At 43.3% G+C, this 25,663-nt stretch overlaps 1 protein-coding gene across 1 annotated transcript in view; it reads right to left on the bottom strand.

Annotated features, from left to right (window-relative positions):
• Positions 1–11,288: 11,288 nt before the first annotated feature.
• The window catches only part of MUSK (muscle associated receptor tyrosine kinase), a 65,727-nt gene continuing 51,352 nt past the window's right edge, over positions 11,289–25,663 (bottom strand). The window contains exons 15-17 of the mRNA XM_054986862.1: positions 24,121–24,312; positions 18,865–19,013; positions 11,289–13,506 (exon numbers count right to left, since the gene is read on the bottom strand). Coding sequence (XP_054842837.1) covers positions 12,824–13,506; positions 18,865–19,013; positions 24,121–24,312 — 1,024 coding nt within the window. The 3' untranslated portion in view covers positions 11,289–12,823. The remainder of the gene's footprint in view (positions 13,507–18,864; positions 19,014–24,120; positions 24,313–25,663) is intronic.

Raw genomic sequence — 25,663 nt, forward strand, 5'->3', positions numbered from 1 at the left:
AGATTCAGAGCATACAAAATCAAACAGGGATCTTATACCTTTAATAACTGTGCTGGGGGGAGGAATTTTTGGCAGCAGCAGCTTGTGATTCAGGCATGAAAAATGTTGAACTTGGGGGAATTGCCTCCTCTCTGCAACTGTTAAAAGGCAGACATACCAAGTCCTTGGATGTGTCTGCTCCCCCCCCCCATCCCCCCATACATCTAACTTCACTGCTAACATCCAGAGCCAATAGATGCAATTCTTTAATTACACATTGGGTTGCTAGGTGGTGACCAAGGGACCTTTAGGGCCAAGCTACACGTGACGAATGACACCAGTTGGACACTTGTCAGTTTCCCTCAAGTTTTGATGGGAAATGTAGGCATCCTGGTCTTGCAGCTTGGCTCTCCGACTGCTGTCCAATGGACTTTTCAACTGTCACTTGTCCAACACTCCACCAAGCTGCCTACATTTCCCATCAAAACTTGAGGGAAGCTGACAAGTGTCCAACCTGTGTCATTTGTCACTTGTCGTTTGGCCCTAAGTCTGTCACAGGAAAAGAAGTCAAGTGTATACTTACGTTTCTCTCCTGTCCTTTTGTCCTACACCTCTTATTCATTATAAGAACCAGGACTCCAGATCAGGAATATTTGGTGGATGGGCAAGGGGTAAGAAAGGAGTAGAGGGGCAAAATGGATTCAATTCAGTTGCAGAGTTAAAAGTACCAGGGAAGAAATCTCCAGTTTGCAACCTGGCAGTCTGAATCACACAGATTTGACCATCTGTCCCAGAGTGACCAGCTGTCCAAAAACGAAGCACTACATTCAGAGTTCTTAGTTTTGATGGCACAATAAAGACTTGTAACAGCTGTGGATCTGGCCCATACTTCAAGACAATAAGAGAAGCCAAGTATCTTTTTTTTCCTGGAAAGAATACTTAATAATTAGATATCACTTTGGTATAATTCTAAAATATCTGGAGACCTTAACGGGTGGGATACTCCTAAATATGAAAAGGAAAGAAAACTCAGTTGTCAGAGCAGTTGCTGACCGTTGGGTTGGGTTCTAGACCTAGTGTGTGTGAGGATTAGCTATACTCTGGTTGGAAGCCACAATGCCGTCCCACCCAAGCAGCCATCTGTAGATGAATCATGATATTCTGGAGCAACTCCTTGCTCCTTGGGGAGGCCAGGAAGCCAGCCATGGAGACTGTTGCTGGCTCCAGCACTCTATTGCAAGAGAAGATCTTGCTAGTCCCTACTCCGAATGCTAGATGTAGCCTGTTGGACGGGGAGAGTGTTTGATATTACATGCTAAGAGTCAGATGAGAGTTATTTTTACAGTGCTGTTGGCCAGGAGGAGGGAAATTCTCCAGACTTACCATGGAGCTGCTGCAGGAAGGAGGACAGATCCTGCTGTAAATCCATACCTTTTAAAAAAGACACTGGTGGCCCAATTGGGGCTGCCTATAGAAAAGAGCCCCGTGGCACAGAGTGGTAAGCTGCAGTATTGCAGCCCAAGCTCTGCTCATGACCTGAGTTCAATCCTGGTGGAAGCCGGGTTCAAGTAGACTCAGCCTTCCATCCTTCCAAGGTTGGTAAAATGAGTACCCAGTTTCCTGGGGGTAAAGTGTAGATGACAATGGAAAAGACAATGGCAAACCACCAAAGGGGAAGGCAATGGCAAACCACCCTGTAAAAAGTCTGCCAAGAAAACATCGTGAGGCGACAGCCCCCCATGGGTCAGTAATGACTCGGTGCTTGCACAGGGGACTACCTTTACCTTTTATCTGTGGAGTAGAGCAGGTAGTCAGAATTTCAGGTGTGAAGCATTAAGTTGTCCTAAAGGACAGTATATAAATTGAACATTATTATTAGAGTGCCCAGTTTCCTGGGGGTAAAGTGTAGATGACTGGGGAAGGCAATGGCAAACCACCCCGTAAAAAGTCTGCCAAGAAAACATTGTGATGCAACATCCCGCCATGGGTCAGTAATGACTCAGTGCTTGCATAGGGGACTACCTTTACCTTTACTGCCTATAGAAAAATGTTCTGTCCCATTAGTGGAGGCTTCCGCCATGCTATGAAAACTCCAGCTGCCCACTTCTACACCTGAAGTAGTTATTAAAGGGACAAGGAGTTTTCATCCAGACCTGTTGGCAACTCCAGATCCAACACGTGATTTGCAGTGTACCCATGTGGTTCTAGGAGGACGGGCAAAACCACAAGAAAAGCAGGAGCATCTTGCAGCCCCTTGTGAGGGCTCCCCCAGGCAAGAGATCAAAAGCAGCCAGGGGGCATGTGGAGACTGCCATGCCAGCCTGAGAAGGGCTGGAGGGGTCGGTGATGAGTCACTTGGCCTCTTCCTATGGGCTGCAAGATGGGATGTCAAAAGGAGGAATAACGAGGTGAAGGAGTTCCCTCTTCTCTCGGATCTGAGGCTGCAGAGTATACCATTGGCTTTTGATGTGACCAACTGCTGCTTCAAATCTCTACTAGCCAGGAATGTCACAGGATAGCCTCGGCCAAGTTACTTGCAACATAACCCACTTCAAAGGATAAGATATGACAAACAGATGTGAATTACCTGCTTTTACACGAGTGCTGTTTCTAAATGAGCAGAATTGTGGAGGGTTTTGTGTATGGTGCTTGATCCCCCCCCCCTCAAATAGCGTATGCATAGAAGACACTCTTGGTGCCAGTCCTTGTTAGAAGGTGGCTCTCTCTGCAATAGCATTGTTGCATGAAGCACTTGTTTTTCCCCTGTAAGAGTGATTGGTGTGCATACCTGGGAGAATGCTACAGGGTGCATGCAGAGAAGAGGCTGCGGGGAGGAGGCCAGCCCCCTGTGATCCCAGCCAATCACACAGAATAAATGCTGCCCATATCTGCATAGCTCTCCCCCTTCATCTACATAGCCATGGCTTGAGTTCTGTTTCTTGGTGATGCTGCTGTAGTGTTACACATTGCTAGCAATTGTTGATTGCTATGTGTGCGTGCACGCACACATGTGCACATGCATGTGCATAAGAGAGACAGAGACAGAGAGACAGAGATCCTTAAAAGGATATCAGTTTTTGCACTTTTCATTTTCAGGTGATACTACAAACAGAACCAGGTTTACCATTGTGGTTCTACTACACCGTTTAGCTTTTAACAATCCTTTTGGAAGAAGGATGGCTGTTACTTTTTACTGTCCCCAGAAGTCTCATCGTATCCTTGAACGCTTCATATTTCTGAAGCTGAAGTCAAGAATGAATGAAACTCATTGGGCTTACCTTTCAGCCATCACACACACAAACAAATGGAGTATGTTTCTATAGGAATGATTCCAGAGGAGTAGCAGTGTCAGTTTATCGGAGAGAAATAAAATAGAAGGCTGGTGGCACCTTCAAGGCTAACAAAGTTTATTCCAGTATAAGCTTTTGTGGGTCAGAGCTTATTTCATTAGATGCATACAGCACGGAAAATCTTTTAATTAAAATTTTTATAACTAAATTGACAGAAGGCAGAGGGAAGGAGGCAGAGAAAAAAGAAAGAGCAGGAGTCATAGCAGAGCAAGACTGTTGGTAAATCCTGTTGAAAATATTTCAAGTCTTTGTGTAAAGATGAGGCTGTTACACATAATGAACAATGGGACCAGGGCTTTTTTTCAGCTGGAACGCGGTGGAATGGAGTTCCGGAACCTCTTGAAAATGGTCACATGGCTGGTGGTCCTGCCCCCTGATCTCCAGACAGAGGGGAGTTGAGATTGCCCTCTGCGCCAAGCGGCGCAGAGGGCAATCTCAACTCCCCTCTGTCTGGAGATCAGGGGGCGGGGCCACCAGCCATGTGACCATTTTCTCCGAGGGCAACCCACTGAGTTCCACCACCTCTTTTCCCAGAAAAAAAAGCCCTGAATGGGACTAATGGTTTCTGGGCAGATATTAAAAAATGAGAACTGCCAATAAGCGATATTACCCTGGCTTTATCCACATGGTGAGAGGATCCTCCCATTTGGCTTCCATCTGTGAGTGCAGGGACATTCACATTGTCAAGAGAGTTTCCACACAGGAGTTTTCAGCACCTTTTCTTCCGCAGACAGGATCTTTGAAAATGTCAGCCTTCCCGTCCAGATGGTGCATTAACATACTTTGACCCCTTCCCCAAAAGATCGTAGCAAAGTGAATGTGGGAAAGGTCACAGTGAAGGTGTGGAAAGAACAGTTTGGAACACAATATTATGTGGAAGCTCCCGAAGCGCGCGCTCTCTCTCTCTCTGTGTCTCTCTCTCCAGTTTGGATTCTAAAGCAGAGAAAAACCTGTGGACGTAGCCCAAGCTTTTGAACTACATTGCTTTTGGTTTACTTCATATCATATCATCTGGCAGGGATACAGTGCCTATTTGCAGCAGGATTGAAATAGGGGGGTCAAGATCTTCTCCTGTCCTGACTCGTGCTGATGCAGCCCATCAGACCATTACAGAAGGGACCAAAGCAAAGAGTCTCTCTACACAAGACGTCTTACACGGGGACACTCAAGTGACTTACTTTCTGCGTGGAGCTTCTATTCAAGTGTACTCTGTCTGCCTAGCAATGCATGTGTATCCACAATGGGAGGACAAGTGTAAGATCTTTCACTTGAGCATCCCATGTAAGACGTCTTGTGTAGAGAGAGACTAATTTGCACCATACTTGGGAGCAGGGGTCATTTCGTAGAAAAAGAGCTGGAGGAACTCATTAGCATAAGTCATTAGCATAACACATTAGCATATGGCACGCCTCTTGCCATCACCAGAAGTGTGTCATTGTTATAACTGATTTGCATATGCCACACCCCCTGGCATCACCTATTCTGGCTGTTCTGGACCCAATCCTCGCCATTCAGGGCTGAAATTGGGCCCAAAATGGCAAAAAGGGGCTGAAAATGGCTGAAAAGGCGCCCAAAATGATCAGGAATCAGATCAGGCCACTGATGAGTGGGAGAGGGATCCACCACCCGTCAGAGGCCCAATCCAGGCCGTTTCGGCCCCAAACCAGTCAGGTGGGCGGAAGCACCTGCCATGTGACCTCTCTGGGGAACTGCTGGAACTGCATTCCTGTGCATTCCCCCTCGAAATGAGCCCTGCTCGGGAGGAAGGCTGGATGGAGACAGAGAGATATGCACAGACCTTCCAATCTCCCCAGTGGTCTGGTGAATCTGCCAAGGGATGGATGGTGGGGAAATGGTCCGAGCTAGAGAATTCCACTGAATCCTCTAGCAATTCCTCCATTTTCATTTGTTGCACCAGTGTTAGGGCAGATGAGGCCCTTGTTATACATACCCTCCCTGTACAGCCCTTCAATTTTCATTCTCATTATTTACATCTGGGAGATACCCTGTATTCATCTCAGTAAACTTACCTCCATTGTCACTTAAGTGTTTATCATCTGTTCCATCCTCCTGAACTTTTGTTTCAAATAGTATCCTTGCCCTTCTAAACGCAGTGGAACTGAGTACACTTAATATATGATTTGAAACGTTAAAAAGAAACCTCACTATCAAATAAATAAACTATTGGGCTTCTTGAGCACAAATTGGCACAGAAAAGGGAACAATGTTTTGTACCAATGGCTTAATTGTACAGTCAGCTAGCCAAGAAAAATATTTGTGCAATGTCGTGCTGAGTCAACATCTGGTTTGGAATAAACAACACACTCCTTCATTTGGCGCAATGGTTTCTGTTGTGGACGTCGCAAAGAAAACAGGATTACGAGTGAAACATTGCAGCCTGTCCTCTTGCAAACTCTACAAGAATATTTACAACTCTGTGTTTTTGACCAGAAGAGATAATGGCTTTATCATTGGATTATGCCCAGATTGTTTCCCCATAGAATAGTGTGTGCAGCTGAAACATTCTCCGTGGAAGGATGTAGAAGATGTGGTATCCCTTCTGCTCTTATAGTTATGCCTGGCCTTCCCTGGGCTGGGAGCTGACTAGAATCCGGGCAGGGAGCAGGGGAAAACCATTGGCTGAATACCCTTCTTGTGAGGAGTATCTAGTCAAACACCATTGGAAACAGGGAGCTGGAAGGACAAACCCTTGATCTTCTGTAGGGTTGCTAAGAGAAACACTCTCGATTCCTCTTTACCAGGGCTTTTTTTCATCAGGAACGCAGTGGAACGGAGTTCCGGAACCTCTTGTCATGAGTCAGCCCCAGCCTCGACTGGCCACCTTACCTATTGCTTCAGAGTCCTCCTCAGAAGATGAGCAGGAAGGGCCAGAAGGGTCTCCTCTAGAGCCAGAAGCCCCTGCAGAAGCTATTGGAGAGGAAGAGCAGTCAGAAACCACTGCTGCTGCTCCAGGGGGAATTCAGCAAGAACAGCCTGGAGCTTCTGCAGAGACTGTCAGGGACGAGGAACAGCCAGAAACCTCCACAGAGGCTGTAAGAGACAAAGACTCCCCCAGGGCAAAAGCGAAACCTGAGCACCTGGGGCCAGCTGAAAGGAGGAAACATAGAGATGTCAGCTCTGTTGGAGAGGCGAAGGAGTTTAGATTGCCCTCCGTGCCGCTTGGTGGCGCAGAGGGCAATCTAAACTCCCCTCTGTCTGGAGATCAGGGGGCGGGGCCACCAGCCATGTGACCATTTTCTCCGAGGGCAACCCACTGAGTTCCACCACCTCTTTTCCCAGAAAAAAAAGCCCTGCTCTTTACCCAATCTGTCCCTAAAATCCAACAGTCTGTTTCTTTCTCTATTTTTAGGAATTTGGAATTAGTTTCTCATCAATTCTGTTTCGATTAAAGAGAAATGTAAAGAGAGGAGAGGTAGAAAGTTCTGCAAAATATCAGCATTTTACTTGGCAGATGCTCAGAGACAGGCAATTTTTTTCCAAACCTTCCTATTCTCCTGCTAGAGCACCACCATGGAACATAAAACAACCGCAAGATCTGAAGTTATAAAAAGGGGCATTGATTCCTCTTCAAAGAGAAATGAAAGAGAAACCCCTCTTTTAAAAGAGAATAAGAGGAATCAACGACTAGATCTAAACAGTGGACTTTGGAAAAAGTCATTTCCCTCCCCAAAACACCATGAGCGGATCCAATGGGACTCTATGAGTTTATTCTCCATGGCTTCAATGCAACAACGAGCCAGCCTAAACATTATGCTCACCGCAGGGTTGGAACTTCAGCATTTTGGCAGCCAATTTCCCAACACTCGTTGAATCATGTAGTAAAGCTCTGTCAGGCCTATCACACAGTGAGTTTCCCTTCCACATGTCAGCGAACACTCCTTGCAGAAATGGAGGGATAGGAAAAGAAAGTGCATGCCGGAAGAGATCATGTCCGTTGGATGTGGGGAAGTGAAAGAGGCCTGGCTGACTGAGGCCGAAGCAGGAGGTTCCCATTCTGAGGCAGGATCCTGACTTCTCTGTCCATGAAAACAATCTCATTTGTGCAGGGCTTTTTTTCAGCGGGAACACGGTGGAACGGAGTTCCGGAACCTCTTGAAAATGGTCACATGGCTGGTGGCCCCGCCCCCTGATCTCCAATCTCAACTCCCCTCTGTCTGGAGATCAGGGGGCGGGGCCACCAGCCATGTGACCATTTTCTCTGAGGGCAACCCACTGAGTTCCACCACCTCTTTTCCCAGAAAAAAGGCCCTGCATTTGTGTATGTTCATTTGCACAAGGCCTTGCAAAGTACTTTGTTCATTACTTTAAAGACTGTGGGGGTTAAAAGTAGATGTCAAGAGGATTTGGGGCCCTTTTGCAGCTCTGCAGGCTTTCAGCTGGGGGTCAAGCGCTCTGCCGTTGTTACCCTCTCATCAGACTGCCATTTATCTGGACGTCAAGAACTTCCCGTTCCCCTCCTGTTCTTTTCTTGGAGACATGCTGTATCATCCTGCAAGATACCAAAGACTTGCAAGTCCTCTTCCCTGTAACCCAATCCTGCCTGCCTTATTCCTTGGCATCTCCTGTCATGAACTAAATTCAGCTCCAAATTAAAGCTTGTAAATTTAGCAGTCAGTGATATCACTGCCAGGGAGAGTGAATGACGCTCTTTTCATTCACATATCCCAGCTGGCTTCAGTACAGTCCTGCTCTTTGACAGAGTTATTTGTTTACGCAAGAAGTTGCTCTCCCAACAAAATACATGAAAATCCAATGTCCTCCATAACAGACACACTGAAACCTCCATTCACGATCATTTGTATCACGTGTGGTGTTCTCTTACAGACCAACTCAAATTTTGAGGTTATAATGTGGGTTAGATTGAGAGGACATCAACAACCTCTCTGTTTTTAGCCACACATGCAAGCCTGTCAGTCATGCGGATCTGTTGATGGAACACACTCGAGTTGCCCTCCCATTCATAATTTCTGTAAGGGCCAGACAAAAATGAGATGGTGATAGGTTCATTCATTTAAATCCAGGTCTGCTCCAATGAGATGGTGATGGGGGGGTCTGATTTTTAGAGTACGAGGGGCACGCAAAATAGGGATGATTACAAAATACTATTTGATCTAAATAGAATGATTGCGAAGTCCTAATAGACTGGATTTCATGTTCAAATCAGCTTCTCATAATCAAATCAGCTTCCCAGTGGAGACATTGGTTAGGAGATGCTCTAAAATTAGAGTCACAGCAATAAGATTTTCTATGATGTTAAATGAAATTTTCCACATGTATCTAAACCAAAAACAAAAGGCAAAAAGGCACTGCCTATCGGAGGGAAACAACAACCTATAATTTATATACTTTTGTTTTAATTTATATAAAGGGCAAAAGGTGCACAATAGTTCAAATTGTCACAGTTACGATTCAATTCAATAAATATTCTTAATTTCATAAATATTACAAGCAATAAATAGAAGAGGTTACAGAATTAGAATCAATCATACACCATTGGTAGAAAGTAGGTAAGTATGCAGTCCTGAATAAATATTCACAAAAATACGACAATTTAACGAACATTATCACAAAGAGTTTCCAAATGGTGTAGCTTTCGATGGAAATTTGCCGTGATAATGTTCGTTCAATTGCCGTGGTTATAATAAGCCTTTGAAAAAGTGTTAATCACGAAACAGGAATATAATGCTGGCACACACCTGTTAGGCTCCTCCCAGTTTTTTGGGAAAATTCAAAATGCAACCAGTTTTGTGAACTAAGGCTTTATTGACTTCATGCACATCTTGGCAAGAAGGAAGAATGTGTTGGTCTTCTTGTGAATACCTGACAATAGAAGTACTTTCTAAGCAACTGAAAGGAAAAAGAATAATATTTTTGTGGATATTTATTCAGGACTGCATACTTACCTACTTTTTACCAATGGTGTATGATTGATTCTAATTCTGTAACCTCTCTATTTATGGCTTGTAATATTTATGAAATTAAGAATATTTATTGAATTGAATCATAACTGTGACAATTTGCACTATTGAGCACCTTTTGCACTTTATATAAATTATGGCCGATTCCGCACACGTTGGATAATGCACTTTCAATGCACTTTATCAGTCGTTTGAGGTGGATTTTTTGTTCCACGCTCAAAAAAATCCATTCCAAATGACCTATAAAGAGGATTGGAAGTGCGTTATCCAATGTGTGTGGAATCACTATAAAACAAAAATATATAAATGATAGATTGTTGTTTCCCTCCGATAGGCAGTGCCTGTTTGCCTTTTGTTTTTGGTTTACTTTGGAGGAGTCCCTGTTTTTGGGCTTGGCGTGTATCTAAAGCAGCTGCTCTGTAGATTAATGCATCTAAAAAACCTCCCTTGCTCCCTCATATTTATTTGCAGATAGGGAGCGAGGATCAGGTAAATTTCTACATATCTCTTCACTATGGAGAGGGTACAGAACAGATGGAATATTATTGCACTTCCCAGGAGACAATAGGAGAAATCTCTTGGAAAACAATTCACAGAAGAAGCTAAATTCTGAGCACTGATTACAAATCTACATATCCTGCAAGAGATGATCAAGAAATAGCATTCAGCTTGTGGTCAATATGCTCTACATACTGTACTTTCCCCCCCCCTATACATCTGGGCATTTATGGAAGTTAGGAAGCATCAGAAAGGGCAAAAATATAGCCATCCAATGAAAGGGCAACACAAAAGATATTGTGGGAAGCATCTAATTTGCTTCCTACTTTTTAAATAAATGCACATAAGATTTTTGTGGAATATGTTGGCCCATTACTAGAAAACTTTTTATCTCTGGAGCAAAGCAGTGGAATTTGGTGTGTGTGTGTGTGTGGGGGGGGGGTCTTCTTTTGGGTTATGGAAAATTTATCCTTTGGGGGGGCAATAATTAATTTGCCCATCACAGTTCTTGGTGGGATTTACAGACTGAAAACAGCAATCGCTTTGTGTACTTTGCCTGGCTCTTTACTGCATTGTCCCTCTGGCAAAGTGTTTCCATAAACAGCATGCACAGTTTAGTGATAAGTCATCACAAATATGATGTGCAAAAGGAGGAATCGAGGAACAGCAGTGTGCATCAAGGGGTGGGGCTGATAAATGGGACTTGAATAGATAGATAATGCTCCGGTGGATTACCTTGAAAAAAGACATCAAGTCTATCAAGACATGTGCCTCACTGCTTGTGAATGTTACATGTTAGTAAGAAAGTATGAAATGGAATGATTACAGGGAAGCATAAGGGCAAAATATCTATATGGTGCAATAGGGTTATCTACACTGGATTACAACCAGACTACTCCAGGATATTTTACTGTCCTAAATCCCTATAAGGAAGTGATTTCCAACATGGTAGCCATGAGCACGATTGCACCAACCAATGTGTTTCCTGGCACCTACTTTCTTCTTCCCCAAAGCATTTCCAAAGTAAAGAACCAGTCCTGATTTCCTTCCACCTGATTGGATTAGGAGGTTGTTCCAAAAACCATTGGACTAGACAAACTCACCAGAGAAACCTTGAGTCAACTTTGCGCTGGTGATTTTTGCTCTTGGCAATGATCATCTGGAAGAAATTGTCAGCAGAAGAGTTTTGCACATATCTCCTTTGAAAAATGCAAGAGGAGGGCTATGATCTGGAATGAGCTCCATGGACTACTCATGACATTTCCCTCCCAACAGCTTCCACCACCCACAATGCCACAAAGAACTACGTCACTCAAATCCCACCACAACAGCTTACATAGTTCATAGCAGCATAATTTCCATAGGACCTGTATTGCATCTATATCATATAGTAGAGGCCTTGGCTTGCCTATCTTTATGGGTTAGATTTTGCTATGAAACCGTGTCAAACAAGGCCTTCTTTCTTCTGTGCCACAAGAACTACACTATTCTCCTTTGACTTGGAAAGAATTGCTAAACGAAAGAGAACTTCATTCTTTAATAACTCAAATGCTGGACCACGAAAAGCCAAGTTTTCCTCAGTTGACCAGTACATTCCCAAGTGATAGTAACAGGCAGGGCTTTTTTTCAGCAGGAATGTGGTGGAACGGAGTTCCGGCACCTCTTGAAAATGCGGAGGGCAATCTAAACTCCTCTCTGTCTGGAGATCAGGGGGCAGGGCCACCGGCCATGTGACCATTTTCACCGAGGGTGATTTAAACTTGAAAAAACTCCCCCCTTGTTCCAGCTGACCCAAAGTGACATCATTGCGCGGTCCTGAGTTCCACCACCTCTTTTCCCAGAAAAAAAGCCCTGGTAACAGGGGAAGTGCCATGGCTTTGCCTGCATAAGTTCCCTGGCATTTCCGGTGAAAAGGTATCAGGTAACCGGTATTGAAGGACCCAGAGAACAGCTCTGATTCAGAGGAGTCAGTACTGAGGCGACTGATCCAATAGTCTGAGTCGTTATAAGGAAGCTTTGTATGTTCACAAGATACCATACTGTACATGAGGAAATACTTGGATGAGGAAAGTGCGACCAATTGTTACATTACCATGTTGCTTGACTCCATTTTCTTAATGCAGTCTCACATGCAGGATTTGACAGCTGTGTGCAATATCTGCTTAGAAACACAAACATCAAGTGGTATAGAGCTGGTGAATAAATGAGTGGGAACGTGTTCTTTGTTGATACAAGATACTTGGTTGCTGGCCTATCACGCTGGTAACTGCATAGCTCCATATGTTTAAAAATAGTAGAAAAAATATTTTTAGAAGAGATATAGAACTGAGGAAGACAGCTGAAAATCTGCAACTCATGCAGCCAGCTTTTTCCAGACAATATGCTAGCACAGCCTTTTAGAAAATCCAGTCTCAACAAAACTGGCTTCTTTCACTTTTCCTAATACTAGCCCCATGCCTGCCACCTGTAATCCATCCTTTTCCTTTGCCAGTTAACAAATATGGCCACAGCGATCAAACCATTTGCACTGGAATAGAGCTCCTCTTATTTTGAGGAAGGAATTGGAGCTTGGTGGTAAATACCATATTTTGTAACTGGAGGACCTCAAATTCAATCCCAGTTAAAGAGTATCTGAGACCAGGCCTGGAAAAGACCTCTGCACAAAGACCTTGGGAAACAGCTGCATAGTACAGGATTAAGGGTCTGACTCAAAACAAGGCAACTATATATACAGATGTGAGTCGGTGGGTGGGTGGGTGGTTCATATGCCATTTGCTGTTGTTACCAAGCCTGATGTTACAGTCCTTGAGCAAGTGAAAGTGTATATAATATATATAAATCAAATGTTATTATTGTATATAAATTGAATGTTATTCTTATTATTATTAAGTGAAAGTGTGGCACTTGCTCCAGCTTTCTGTTGGGAGAGTCACTTGAAGAGCAGATGCAGTATTAGGCCAATTGCCCGCACTGAGAATGTATCACAACCCAGCTGTGTTTTTCTTCCAAGTTTGTCTAAGAAAGAGGTCATGAAATGCTGTGTTCCAAGAGCCTGGCTCAGGCCTGATCAGCCGACACTGCTCTCTCGTACATGCGCTCCAGAATACGGTGGATACTTGCAAAGCTGGGCCTGTCAGAAGGCAGCTTGCTCCAACAAAGTCGCATGAGATTGTACAACTCCAAAGGGCAGTTATCTGGACAAGACAGAACATTCCCATCTCTCACATAATAGATGACTTCCTCATGAGCCATGCCATAATACGGTTGCATGCCAAAGGAGAAGATCTCCCACAGGACCACCCCATAGGCCCAAACGTCAGATTCAGTTGTGTAACGGTTGTAGAAGATGGACTCAGGAGGCATCCATCGTATGGGAATGGCATCGTTTTCATTTGCTTTGTAATAGTCTGCTGAGTACATGTTTCTGGAGAGACCGAAGTCAGCAATTTTAACCACCATGTTCTCTCCCACCAAACAGTTCCTGGTGGCCAAATCCCGGTGGACGAACTTGCGTTCGGAGAGATATGCCATGCCAGCTGCCACCTGTTTGGCGATGCACAGCTGGTCAGTGCAAGAAAGAGCAAGCAAGCCAGGGCTGGCCGGCCGGATCCTTATGTCAAAGTCATTGTTGTTCAGGCTACAGAGGCTGCGGGGTGATAGATTGCGTAGGTATTCATTGAGGTCTCCAAAGGCCATGTATTCAAACAGCAGACACATTGGCTTTCCAACAGCACATACCCCTGAAATCAAGCACATTCATGAAATAAACAGCATCTCACTACTAGCAGATGAACAAGTTTCTAAGCACTTACTGTTGCGCTCACATATGAGAATAAGAATTAAAAATGTTGAGCTTAAATTGAGCACATATGCCAATGAGATAGAAACACTTAAGTACAATTCTAATATCTATACTTGCTCTGTAGGATTCATATAAATTTCTATTATGTCAAGATAAATCACTAGTAGCTGTGGTTTTAACTGATCCTTGTTTTAATGAAATTTCCGAGTTTGGACTTGTATGTGTTTGGATATCTCCAAATCATACTTTTTTTTGCATATGATGACTAAGAATATAGGGACCCCTAACATTTGATTTTTTTCAGGTTATATGTTTTTTAATTGAGTGGCTAAAGGAAATCACAGTCTGTTATGCCTGCATTAAACCATTCTGAAAAAATATCAACAGCCAGACCTAGACATTTATCAGTCCAAATCTATCTATTATGGTTGTAATCTAGTTTCAGAATCCTCAGAATCCGCCAAATCTGTCCGTAAACCTATTTAGAAGAAACTGTCCTAAGCAAACAGAAAATATGACGGTTCTACCTTATAGCTACAGCAAGGTTAGTATATGCTTAATACTTTAAGTATTAAATTATGAGAACTGTATGATAAAATGAGGGATATGGCCTTAATGAGTAAAAGTACATTATATGCTCAGGTTAAAGCAGGGCTGGATCAAGGGGGGGCAGGGGTTAGCCTGCCCCTGGTGCTGCCAAAGTGGGGGCACCGGGCGCAGCTGCCAGCTGCCGGGAGCTTGTCGCGGCTTGCCGCACGGGAGGCTGATCACAAGGTTGGGAGGCCCTCGCTTGCCCCGCCGATGGGGTGGCTGGCTTGCCACACATGCAGGACTTCCCAGCCCTGCACTCAGCCACCTGCGGGGCAAGCCAGCTGCCCCAGCGCATGCCCGCGCAGCTGCTGCCAGCTCTGTGGCACACCAGGCACTGGGGCAGCTGGCTTGCTGCATGGGTGGCATGGGGCAGTGGGGCAGGCAAACCATGCGGAGGGCCTCCTAGCCCTGTGCTCAGCCGCCCGCGTGGCAAGCCAGCCACCCCAGCACAAGCCCACACCACTGCCACCAGGTCCGCGGTGCACCGGGTGCTGAGGCAGCCAGTTTGCCACACAGGCGGCATGCCTCCCGCCCCTGCATGATGATGTCATGGAAGTGACATCATCATGCAGTGCCAGGAGCGCGCACACTGTGCGCGTGTGCAGAGGGCCAGACAAGGGTTGCACCAGGCACCAGCAACCCTAGATCTGGCCCTGGGTTAAAGTGGGACATCAAAAACTAATAGACTCAGAGAAAATGGAAACTCATTTAGGATACTCAGGTATTCTAATCAATCAAATGTTGGTGGCAAATGTTTCTTCTGACATGGATCGTTCTGAGTTTTCCTGAAATAGTCAATCCTCATACAATTAATCTTAAACCATATGAAAATGGTGTGAGTAGTATTGCTACATTGACAGCTTTGGTATTTTAATGGACATTGTCCATCACAACCAGTATCTTGACATATTGCAATCAACCGGTTTGTTGCAGGTGGCCTCACTGTTGTTTTTTGGAGTAGAAAGAGGCAACATTTCTCATTGTAAAAACATCTGGGCCTGTCACAAAGAAAAGTGTGCATTTAAAAGGTTCACAGGTCAGGTGATCCTCACCCATCCCCCCCCCAAACACAAAACTGATGGCCTTTCCTAATTTGTCCAACATGGTGATAATAAACAAAGAGATGTCGCTGGCGGAGGCTCCACTTCCCATTTCCTCATTCTGTGGCTGAAATATATGCAGCTAGATTATTCAGAGAGGAAAATAACTTCAAACTTCAAAAATGTTTCTCCATCAGAAATACATTTGATAATATTCTCCACGCTGACATAAGTGTCGATTTTGATTAATTACTGGGACTAGGCAAACACAGACAGGAAGGCTTATTTACCACTGCCAAACCTAACAGCCAATGACATGAAGCAGGAGAAGAGGAACGACATAGAGTGACGACATCACCCCATACATCGTTTTGAACTAGACATTATAGGAAAAGAAGAGAGAGAGACTTCCACACGCTCCAATTTTGGAGAGTGGAGAGACTTCCACTTCCAAGTGGAGAGACTTCCACTTCCACGCACTCCAATTTTTTCAAGTTTTCCCTGTCCCAAAGCGCTGTCTTCCCGACCCACTTTGAGAACTCACCTTCCACTTATATCATCCTCATGCGTATTTTGTGGGTTTTTGTCGCAGGGAAAAAAAGGTCCCAATACAGAAAACACGTTCTTTATCTGCGCCTCCTCACAAATGAGGTTGGTGCATTCCCCTCCCCCAAGTTTTCTTTCCTTTATTTAGAGCACATGCGGGATTGCACTATACAGTTGTCCTGTCTTTCAACTTCTGTAGAAACTGCGGGACAGTATTTGGCGGACTGGGCGAAATTGAAACAATTTTTGGGGAAAAAATGGGATGTGAAAGGAGAACCGTGGCAGTTTGAGAATTTTTAAAATAAGACATTTTAAACAGAAGAGAGAAGTGACTTTACCATTAAGAATTTATATCTATTTTAAACTAAGCTTGGATTATAATATAGTAGAAAAGGGGTGAAATTTAGAACTGATTCTGTAAAGAATAAGATAGGGAGGTTAGGATAAGTAATATCTTTTTTTAGAGTATATGAACAAGGAAATAGTTAAATAAATATACTGATGGGGTATAGTATATATACTATAATGTTAGTGGATCAGATTGTATATTATATAATGAATGTGTAGTACGGTGTTGTATGCTGTGCCACATTGGTGGCAGGGCACACAGTAGGGGTTTTAATACATATTATAATGACGATAGTATATTTGATAGAATATAGGTTTAAAAGAAATAGAATATGTTTAAATTAAGACTTCTGTTATATATTATACTATATTATACTGGTCTGCTATATTGAGGGGTATAAGATCTATACTATATTGATAGTATAACTGATAGATGTATATTATACTGATAGAATATTTGATAGCATAATTGATAGAAGTATATTATATTGATAGGATATTTGATATATATGATAGAATACCTGGGGAAAAAAATTAGAATGTGCTTAGGGTAAGGGATTTATTAAGTAATAAGAGGGGTTAAGGGTTGGAAGGCTGTTGGAAGTCGATAGAGAGGGGGGGGAAAGGGTGGGGGATAGGGTTAATCAGATATTGAGGGAATGTATGTATTGAATTTGAAAAGTATACTCACCAATAAAATTTTTTAAAAAAAACTTCTGTAGAAACTGGGCATGTGCAGTACTCCATTCTCTACTGTTGATTTCCCACTTAAAGTTTTAAATGCAAAAGTGTTTAATAAATATACGAACAGTAGTGTAGTGCGATTGCACGATTCCATATTGTACTATATAAAAGCAAACCATGTTTCTCACCATTCACTCATTATCCTCACAGAAGCACAGTACACAGGAATAAGAAGCAAGTGGGGGGCAAAACAGTTTGCCTCCCCGCTGCCTCCTTGGGGTCTCCAGAGGCCCTGAGCTGTGGGAAGGCTCAGTGTGGCAGTGAGGCCCTCCCAAGGTCCCACAGCAGTAGGGGCAGGGCTCCCTGCTGCCTCCACAGGGCCTTGGGAGGGCCACACACAAGCCAAGTGGCAGCTGAGGGGTCAGAGGAGGAGGCAGCCCCTGCCCTCTTCCCCAATCCCCTCCCTTGACTGATGCCTCGGGGAGAGGTGCAGGGGGGAGCACTGCTAAGGCCTGTTGTATTTTCCCAAACAACGAGCCTTATTGCTACTTCACTGTTTAACCAATTAGAAGTATATGTACTGATATTGACTGTGTATTTGACACAGGGATGGCATTGTAATTGTAATTTTTTGTTGTTAAAAGCCCATCCTCAGAGCTCTGCTTCCGGCATGGTGGCTGCTCCCTGAATAATGTCTCCCTAGATGGCAATAAGTGGGAAGGTTATGTGGGGAGGTAAGCATCCCAGAAGAAAGATTAAAAAGAAAAATAAGGCCTTGTCTTACAGGAAGTTCTTATCATAGCGTTCTGTGGATTCCCAGAGATACCCAGAAACTATGGTAGGAACTTCTTACTATGTGAGGAGTTAGCCCAGCCCCCAGTTTTAATAGCTACTTATGATATAAAATCATAAGCAACTGAATCTAATGCGCTTCAAATCACATTAGCAAGCTGCCTAGCTGAGCAAAGCATTGCCTGGGAGAATGAAACATGAATGGAATGCAAGTACATGCCAAGCGACTGGGCGTGATTGGCTCCTGCCTCCCCATGCTGTGGATGTGCTATCTTTGACAATAGAGGCGCTCGTGAGTTACCACCCTGAACATTCCAATCTCCCCTCTTCCTATTGATTAAATCCTGTCCTGCAAGCAAGGACCATCAATTAGCTCTGATAAGTTTAAAACTCTTCCTGGGAACATATAATCAAAACTCTAAATTCATCAGCCAGCTCCAAGAACATTTAATTAACTGCCATTTCTTTGTAAGACCAACAGCAACCAATCTAATTCCTTTGTCACACCCTGGCAGCACCAATCAACGTACTTTTGTCTGTCCTGGAGTCAGCCATTAAGATCTTTGTCTTAACAGCTGAAGTCACTCTCCAGCCCCAGGGCCTGATTTGCCCTTTAAGAATGTGGGCTCTGCCCTACTCAAATTGTGCATGCTTATTCGGATCCAAGCACTGTACCCTCAGACTCTTCCTCTTTGAGCCTCTCCTGGTCAAGAATGCTGGCCATTTGAAGCCCTCTTCCTCCGTGGACTACTCTGATCCTCTGATAGGTAATTATCACCCGAAAAACCCTGAAATCTATTCCATTTTCACCACTGCTTTCCTAGGAACCTTGTGTGCCTATGATTTACTTCTTGTATGTGTGTGTTTTCCCCTTTAAATAAAAACTGTTCTTTGTTTTTGAAGAACACCCATCTCGTCAGTTTCCTTGGGGAGATCTCGCTTGTTACCCCTCTCACATAGCCTTCTGCTTGCTGCTAATTCTCCCTACTCACAAGGAGATCAATTCCAGTAACATTACTAGGGTATTTCCTAGAGCTACCATTTGTTACTTCTCGATAGCTTTAGGAATTGCTAGAACTTTATAGCCAGAACTTCCTGTAAGTAGATAAGGCCTTATTTTTCTATTTAATTTTTTTGTTGCTGCAGCAGTGGGCAACAAGACTTGGGGGCCTGGAAGCTCTACTTACTGGTCTGTCAGTCTGATTGATGTGGCACTGTAAAGAGAGAGAGAGAGAGAGAGAGAGAGATGCACACACGCACGCCAATATCAAATACCAGGTTAGGCTCATCAGTACCTAAAAGTTTGACAATGTTTGGATTGTCAAATTCAGCCATGAGTGCCGCTTCCCTCTGAAAATCTGCCTGCATGTCTGCGGAGGCTTCTTCTTTCAGCATCTTCACAGCCACCATTGTGAATGGTTCATAGGGAAGTAGTCCGGGAGCCCTACAAAGAAAGGAAGAGTGGAAATCCATGTGTTAAAAAGTTTTGCAAGTTGCACAGCTGTGCAAAACATGAGCCTCCCTTTCACAGCATGGATCACTTTCTGCTGCGCTTTGCAGCTTTTTAGGAAGTCTGTGAACACTTCTACTTCAGAAGTCCTCTTTGAAGACTTTAATGGCATTTTGTATATGATATGCTGCTCCTACCATCTGTTTCTTGCTGGTTGTTACCCTTGCTTGTGTTTTAATCAGTCGATGATTTGTGAGGTGTCTTAGAGAACAGTGCAGTGGAAAAACTATCAAAACGAATGAACGAATGAGTAAAATTTGTGATAGGATATGAGTTTTTGTGAGTGACACCTCACTTCTTCAGGAGACTGGCAACCCTAATATTACAGCCCTTATTCTGTATGGCTTTTGTACACACAGGTACAATCCCTCTTTTATAGGGATTAAAGAGCATGTCTCCTTCCTCTTTCATCAGAAGGATTGCTGGCTGGATTCAACCTAGGGCTGTTTTACTATGCAGTAACTGTAGGAAGTTTTAGTCTTCAAAGCAAACTTCCAGTTTTCTTGGTGTCTACTCACACAGCAAGCCTCTATTAAAAGGACAGGACATTTTTTCCCAAGTCTGTTGACAACTCTAATCCAACCCTGTGTTTGGTTCTCCTAAGTATTTTTATTAGTAATTAACAGCTGTGAAAGGCTCTGATCAGACCTGGGCCAATGGTAAGGGGGGGATTTAATTCTCCCCTCCCATGCTATTTCCTTGATCTCAAACACTGCTCTAGAGGACAAATAGGATGAGAAGTACATATTGTTACTTATTGGATGTGCAATAATTTATTTGCTTGTGGGTACAGAATGTGATTTTGCTTAAGGAATAACAAATAGCCATGGCTGTGAAAATGTCCTCTCTACATTGCCCCATGGGTATATAGAAGATGACACACATTTAAGAGCAAGGAGGCCACACACAGCCAACTTACTCAGCTGTTGTTTAAATGTCAGGGTTGTTTTACTATACAGTGGCTATAGGAAGTTCTAGTCTCCAAAGCAAACTTCCAGTTTTCTTGTTGTCTGCTCCAGACACACGGCTGTGTAACAGGTGCAGCTGGATACAGTAAATGTCACATCATTGTCAAATGCCACAGAATGGCCAAATGCCCATCTGAAAACAAATCTTCCAAGAGGGCAACACAGCTGCAAGGATGGCCTGTGTGGTTTTGCAACCAAGAGCAACACAGTTCTCTGCAAATGTCTCAGCTAAAGTTAAATGCCTTTTTGACCTCTGCCTTTCTGGAAAGTTTGAGCTCTGATGATGGTGGGAAGAAAGCACTTAGAATGCACCCATTACATATTTTAAAAAGGGACAATGAATTGATTGGGACATGCTAGTTGCATTAAAACTACTTGTAAAGGACTTCAATGAAATAACCCAGGACTTTCATTGAAGTCCAAGGCATTTATAGCTTTCTGGGCTATGAGCAAAAGACCCAAATTTCGGCATTTAAGAACACTCAGATTCTGTGGCCAAAAAGTTCTTGTTCTGCAACTGAAATAAATTATTAAACTGAGCACATATGAATATTTAATATTCATACTTGTTTGGCTAACTTAGTGGCAAAATGGGATACATTTCTCCTTTTTAATTATATAATTCTAAAATGATTACCCATGTTGTAAACACTGAGGGACCTTGAAGCAGATCACAAGTTTAAAATATACAGTTAAAATATAACAAAATCTTACAAATTTTAGGAATTTTGGTTTAAATATTTTATGAGAAACAAAAATAGAACCACATAGAATAACATAAATCACACAGAAATATGGAAACAGGAATAGTGTTTTCAAGACTGGGAGTTGTGTTCTAGGAACCCTGAAAAGGGGGCAAAGAAGACCAATCTATCCTGATTTTTCTCAGCCTCTCATTTATTTTTATCAGAAAGTGTCAAAATATTTTAAGCCATTTCAGATCCATCAGGAAAGCTTTAAACATGCTTCATTTTCTTTTAATTAGGACCAGAGAGTCTCAGAGCCGAACCACACGATACGAATTACACTCAAATGACACGAAAACTTACTTACACGTGTTCCAATGTTGTTTTCAACTACACGTGCCAGGACTGCAGGACCTCCATCGAACCCATGTTCGCGGTGGCACGGGTTTTCTCCACATACCTCCAAGATATCCCATCATGCATCTCCACTTTGCACAGATGGGAAGCAGAAGATATAGGAAATAAGGACACTCTGCATTGGCTATTTACTGATCGTGACCGCATACACGTACCATCGCGGCTACACTGGAGCATAAAATTTTGAATGCGTTCCTGGACCAGGACATGTGCTCATTGATAGAATGCTGGACATGGGCATTTGGGGTAAGACAGGACTCCTGACACTCGCTCTGTCTTGTGTAATTTGTATTGTATGGTTCGACTCTCAGAAATCTCCTGTAATAAGTAGCTTCCCCATTACGTGGCCATGTTTCATTCTCTGCTGTGCCTCCATAACCACACAGTTTTACCAGACAGATATGTTAAGGAACTGTTCCTGTTTTGAAAGCTCTGTGAAGGCCTATACTTCTCCATTATTAAGAAAATGGTATGAATGCAGATGAAAGAAAATGAATCACAAACATCTCCATACATATCCAAATCGGGACACAAGCAGCCATGTCAATGGCAATGTCAAAGGCATTGCCTTGGACCACCCTGTCAATTCATTAAACTGAAATTCATTACCAATAAGAAAACAAACCAAGTTAATTCAGTTGCATTAGATCCTACAGATGTGCAAACAGAAGGAGCATGCAGAAGCAGATGTGCCCCATCTCTCCTTTCTCCCAGCGGCCCCCTCCAGAAAAGTTGATTATCCTCCTTCCTTTTGCCCTGCTTTCTCTGCTTTCTTCCTAGGGGAAGGAAGGCAGAGATGTTGCAGTTCCACAAATACCTTCCCATCATGCTTCTCTAGATTGCCACAGTTTAATTTTGTGTGTGTGTGTGTGTGTGTGTGTGTGTGTGTGTAATTAGCAGAAGTATCAAATCTAGTGATGATTAAAGTATCTTCTTTGTTCTAATCAAGTGAATGCTTTGAAAAAATACTTAACTATTTGACCATATTTGGCAGTGTTTGGCTGGTCAATTGATCAAATCTATCCAATGCCCAACCCTAGTATTAGCAGATGAAATGCAGAAATCCATTCACATCCATTCCAACTTAGCTTCTACAGCATTGCAGCTTCAGATGCTCTCATGACCGCTTATGGGACCGAGATAAATATCGGGCTGCTCTTTAGTTAGCACTTCTTTCTGCTTTAAGGTAGTCATCTTTGATTTTCCCGTTTGCCCTTCACAGCCTTATTTTAACACTTTGTGTAAATAACTACATACCGGTGCTTCTTTCAAGTCACATATTTAGCGCACTGTAAAAAATGGTTAACCCATTGTAAACTTCACCTGCCAACTGTCAGGACAAACCAAATAGGCTATCTGCCCACCTAGCAGTTTTCTCACATGAAAACCACGCAGGGGGAGTTATTTAGCTGATTTTGCAGCTCCACATGCTAAGTCCTCTGCGTAGAGCAGTGAAATCTATGAAATAACTCCCCCCAGTGCAGTTTTCATGCAAGAAAACTGCTTCAGAAAAGGCACAATCCCTTTCCCCACCTGTGGCACCACTCCAACCCTGTTTGGGCTCTTTCCCTTTTTTTACAAGCGGAAACCCATGCAAACCCCTGCAAAAAAGTACAGTCTAGCCTAGCTCTCAAATATCGTTTGAATTGTCTCTGTTGGAAAGGATTGGTGTAAGATGCTATTAGGTGATAAAAAAGTTCTGTCTGCACCATTTACCAAGTGACCACTGTTTCATACCTGCCAATTGTCACATGATGATGTGAAAAGAACTTGTCCTCAATAATGGGACAAAATCCAGCAAACAATAAAACCTCCTTAAGTCCGAATGGGTCCTGACCTGGATAGCTCAGGTGAGCCTGATCTTGTCAGATCTCAGAAGCTAAGTAGGGTCAGCCTTGGATAGTAATTGGATGGGAGACCTCCAACAAAGACCAAGGTTACAGAGGCAGGCAATGGCAAATCACCTCTGTTAGTCTCTTGCCATGAAAACCCTGCCAGGGTTACTGTAAGTCAGCTCTGACTTGAGGGCGCTCCCCACCACCACCAAGTCCCAATGGAATCACAGAAACGGGCTCCTTACAGAAGTGACATCTTTTCTGTTTCTTTTTAAACATTTACATCTTTCATTATCAAGGTGCTACAAATAATTATTGGAAAAGCTCCAAACCAAATATTGGTGGGTATGGTTATTCTCCATCCCTCCACAAATTCAAGACATTTCTGTTAGTGGCATGGGACTTCCTTACCTCCCACTGTAGTGCAAAATACTCCCTGAAATGTTGTTCCTGGGGGACAAGTGGAAAAGCATAAGAATATAAGAAGAGTCCACTGGATCAGATCAGAGGCCCATGTAGTCCAGCATCCTATTTCACACTGTGGCCGACCAGTTGTCCTGGAGGGCCAATAAACAGGCAACGTAACATGAGAACTGGGGGGGGGGGTCTAAAGTAGTAGGGAATAATCAGCAAAAATGCCCTTCTTCTATTAATGGGGATTTACTGTGAGACAAACATATATTTCTGTGTGCAGGGAATTTTTTTTTTTTTGCAACAGTATTCCAAAATGCAAACTCCTCTTCACGTATAATCTTTGGGTCAATTTAGATTTCTTTTTCAATTCTTCAAACTATGGTTTTCAGAGCGAGCAGAAACCACAGTTTGTTGGTTCAGATATCAATCTCCTGAACAAGGAAGTCACTTGCAGTTCCAGCACACACACAGTTAACACCCTTCTGAGCCCAATGACTTCAGTAGACTTAAAAGGGGGCAACTTTGTTTAGGAATGTCTGTAATTGACTCTGAGGGCATGAAAAAAGGATGGAGGCACTGCTCTTTGCACTACACTGTTCCCGCCTCTTCCACAGAATGCAAAACCATTTCTTGCTCAGTTAAATCATTTAAAGATATGCCCACGTTTTAGCCCTCATTTTTCAAACACTGGGTTTCGTTTAAACAAATGGTAGCCATTTACCTTGCTTGAAAGACACGTCCAAAAGCTCCTTCTCCAATATCTCTTACGTATTCAATATTGTTTCGTGGATACTCCAGGCTGAGCAACTTTGGGTTCAAGAGAAGAGGCATGCGCTGGTACATGGGGTTTGGGTGCAATCTGTCCAGTAAGAGCTCAGAAGGAAGTGTTGTCAGGGCTGGTGGAGCTGACTCCCTGAAATAATGAAGGGGACAGGAAGTTGGTGCTTGATTAAAGCAAGCATTGTGCCATGTCATTAGGTAACTTCCTGAAATCTGACATAGAGCACTAAGTCAGCAAAGAAATGTTATCACATGATATTCCTATAAAGCTACTTATATCGTAGGAGTTCACCTTGGCCTCACTTGAGGAATAAAGGAGGTATCATCTCCTCCCTGACCTGTATTTCAGACCCTATGTGATTATTCCTTAGGAACACGTATATATCTTGTTTTCCACACCAAATGGCTATAGTTGTAAATAAATTGAAAATAGACCTACGCAGGCATAAGCATGCCAAGGGTGTAATTCCTTTACTTTTAAAATGAGGCCAACTTTGTGATTCATTTGGTCATTTCTGAATATCCTTATAGGGATGGCCCACTCACAGAACACTGAAGGATTTCCCCCAGGATTCGAGATGACTCTGTTTGCAAAATGATTGCAGGTGACTTTTCTGGGACTGCACTTTCCCACAGTCCCAGGAAAGGCGCCGAAGAAATGAAAACCAAACAGCCTGCAACTGTTTTGCAAATGGAGACATCTGGAATCCTGGGGAAAAGCCACCAGCGTTCCATGAGTGGGCCGTCCCTATAAGGACGTGTGGAAACTAGCTTTGATAACTGCAACTTTATAGGTAATATGAGCTACGAAAGATAATCAGAAAAAGTGCTTTTAAGATGCACTGCTGTGCTGCAGCAATGGTCACTTATGTGTGGTTGGTTTGCCCCAGCTTAGATGTTATTGGGAAACTTCCCCCCCCCCGCTGTCTCAAGGCACCCAGAGATTTTTCCCCATCCCCCCCCCCTCATTTCCCCTGCAATCTTTCCCAAACCTGCTTTGCTGCAATGTTTTTGGAAAGATCATAACAAAGCCTATGGCATCTATGTGGACGGGAAAGTCCAGATCTTCTCAGTTTTAAAATCAGCAATTGACATATCGTTATAACATTATGATGACAGAAAAATATATCAGGTCTTTTGAATTCCCAGTTTTCATTAAAAAAGAAATTCTCTGTCCTCTCTGATTGTTGAGATATTCTTTCCTTTTTTATCTATACAATGGCAGGGGCTAGAGATTTTTTTTAATGGAAGCTGAGAATTCAGAGAACCTGACAGACAGATAGTTATAATGTTATAATGCTATAACAATGAATCCTGAAATAGCCCCCTGGTGGCATGGGAAGGGGATGGTTGCGGCAAGGGACTGGGGCAGGAAAATATGGGGAAACCTGCTATATGGATGCCCTGTTGCCACTGCTCTGTGTCAGCAGCTACAGCAGTAACAGGGAAACCAGACAGGCCCATTCTTGTCAGGAAAACATTTT

The sequence above is a fragment of the Eublepharis macularius genome, chromosome 8, assembly GCF_028583425.1.
Source record: "Eublepharis macularius isolate TG4126 chromosome 8, MPM_Emac_v1.0, whole genome shotgun sequence".
NCBI classification, from domain to species: Eukaryota; Metazoa; Chordata; class Lepidosauria; order Squamata; family Eublepharidae; genus Eublepharis; species Eublepharis macularius.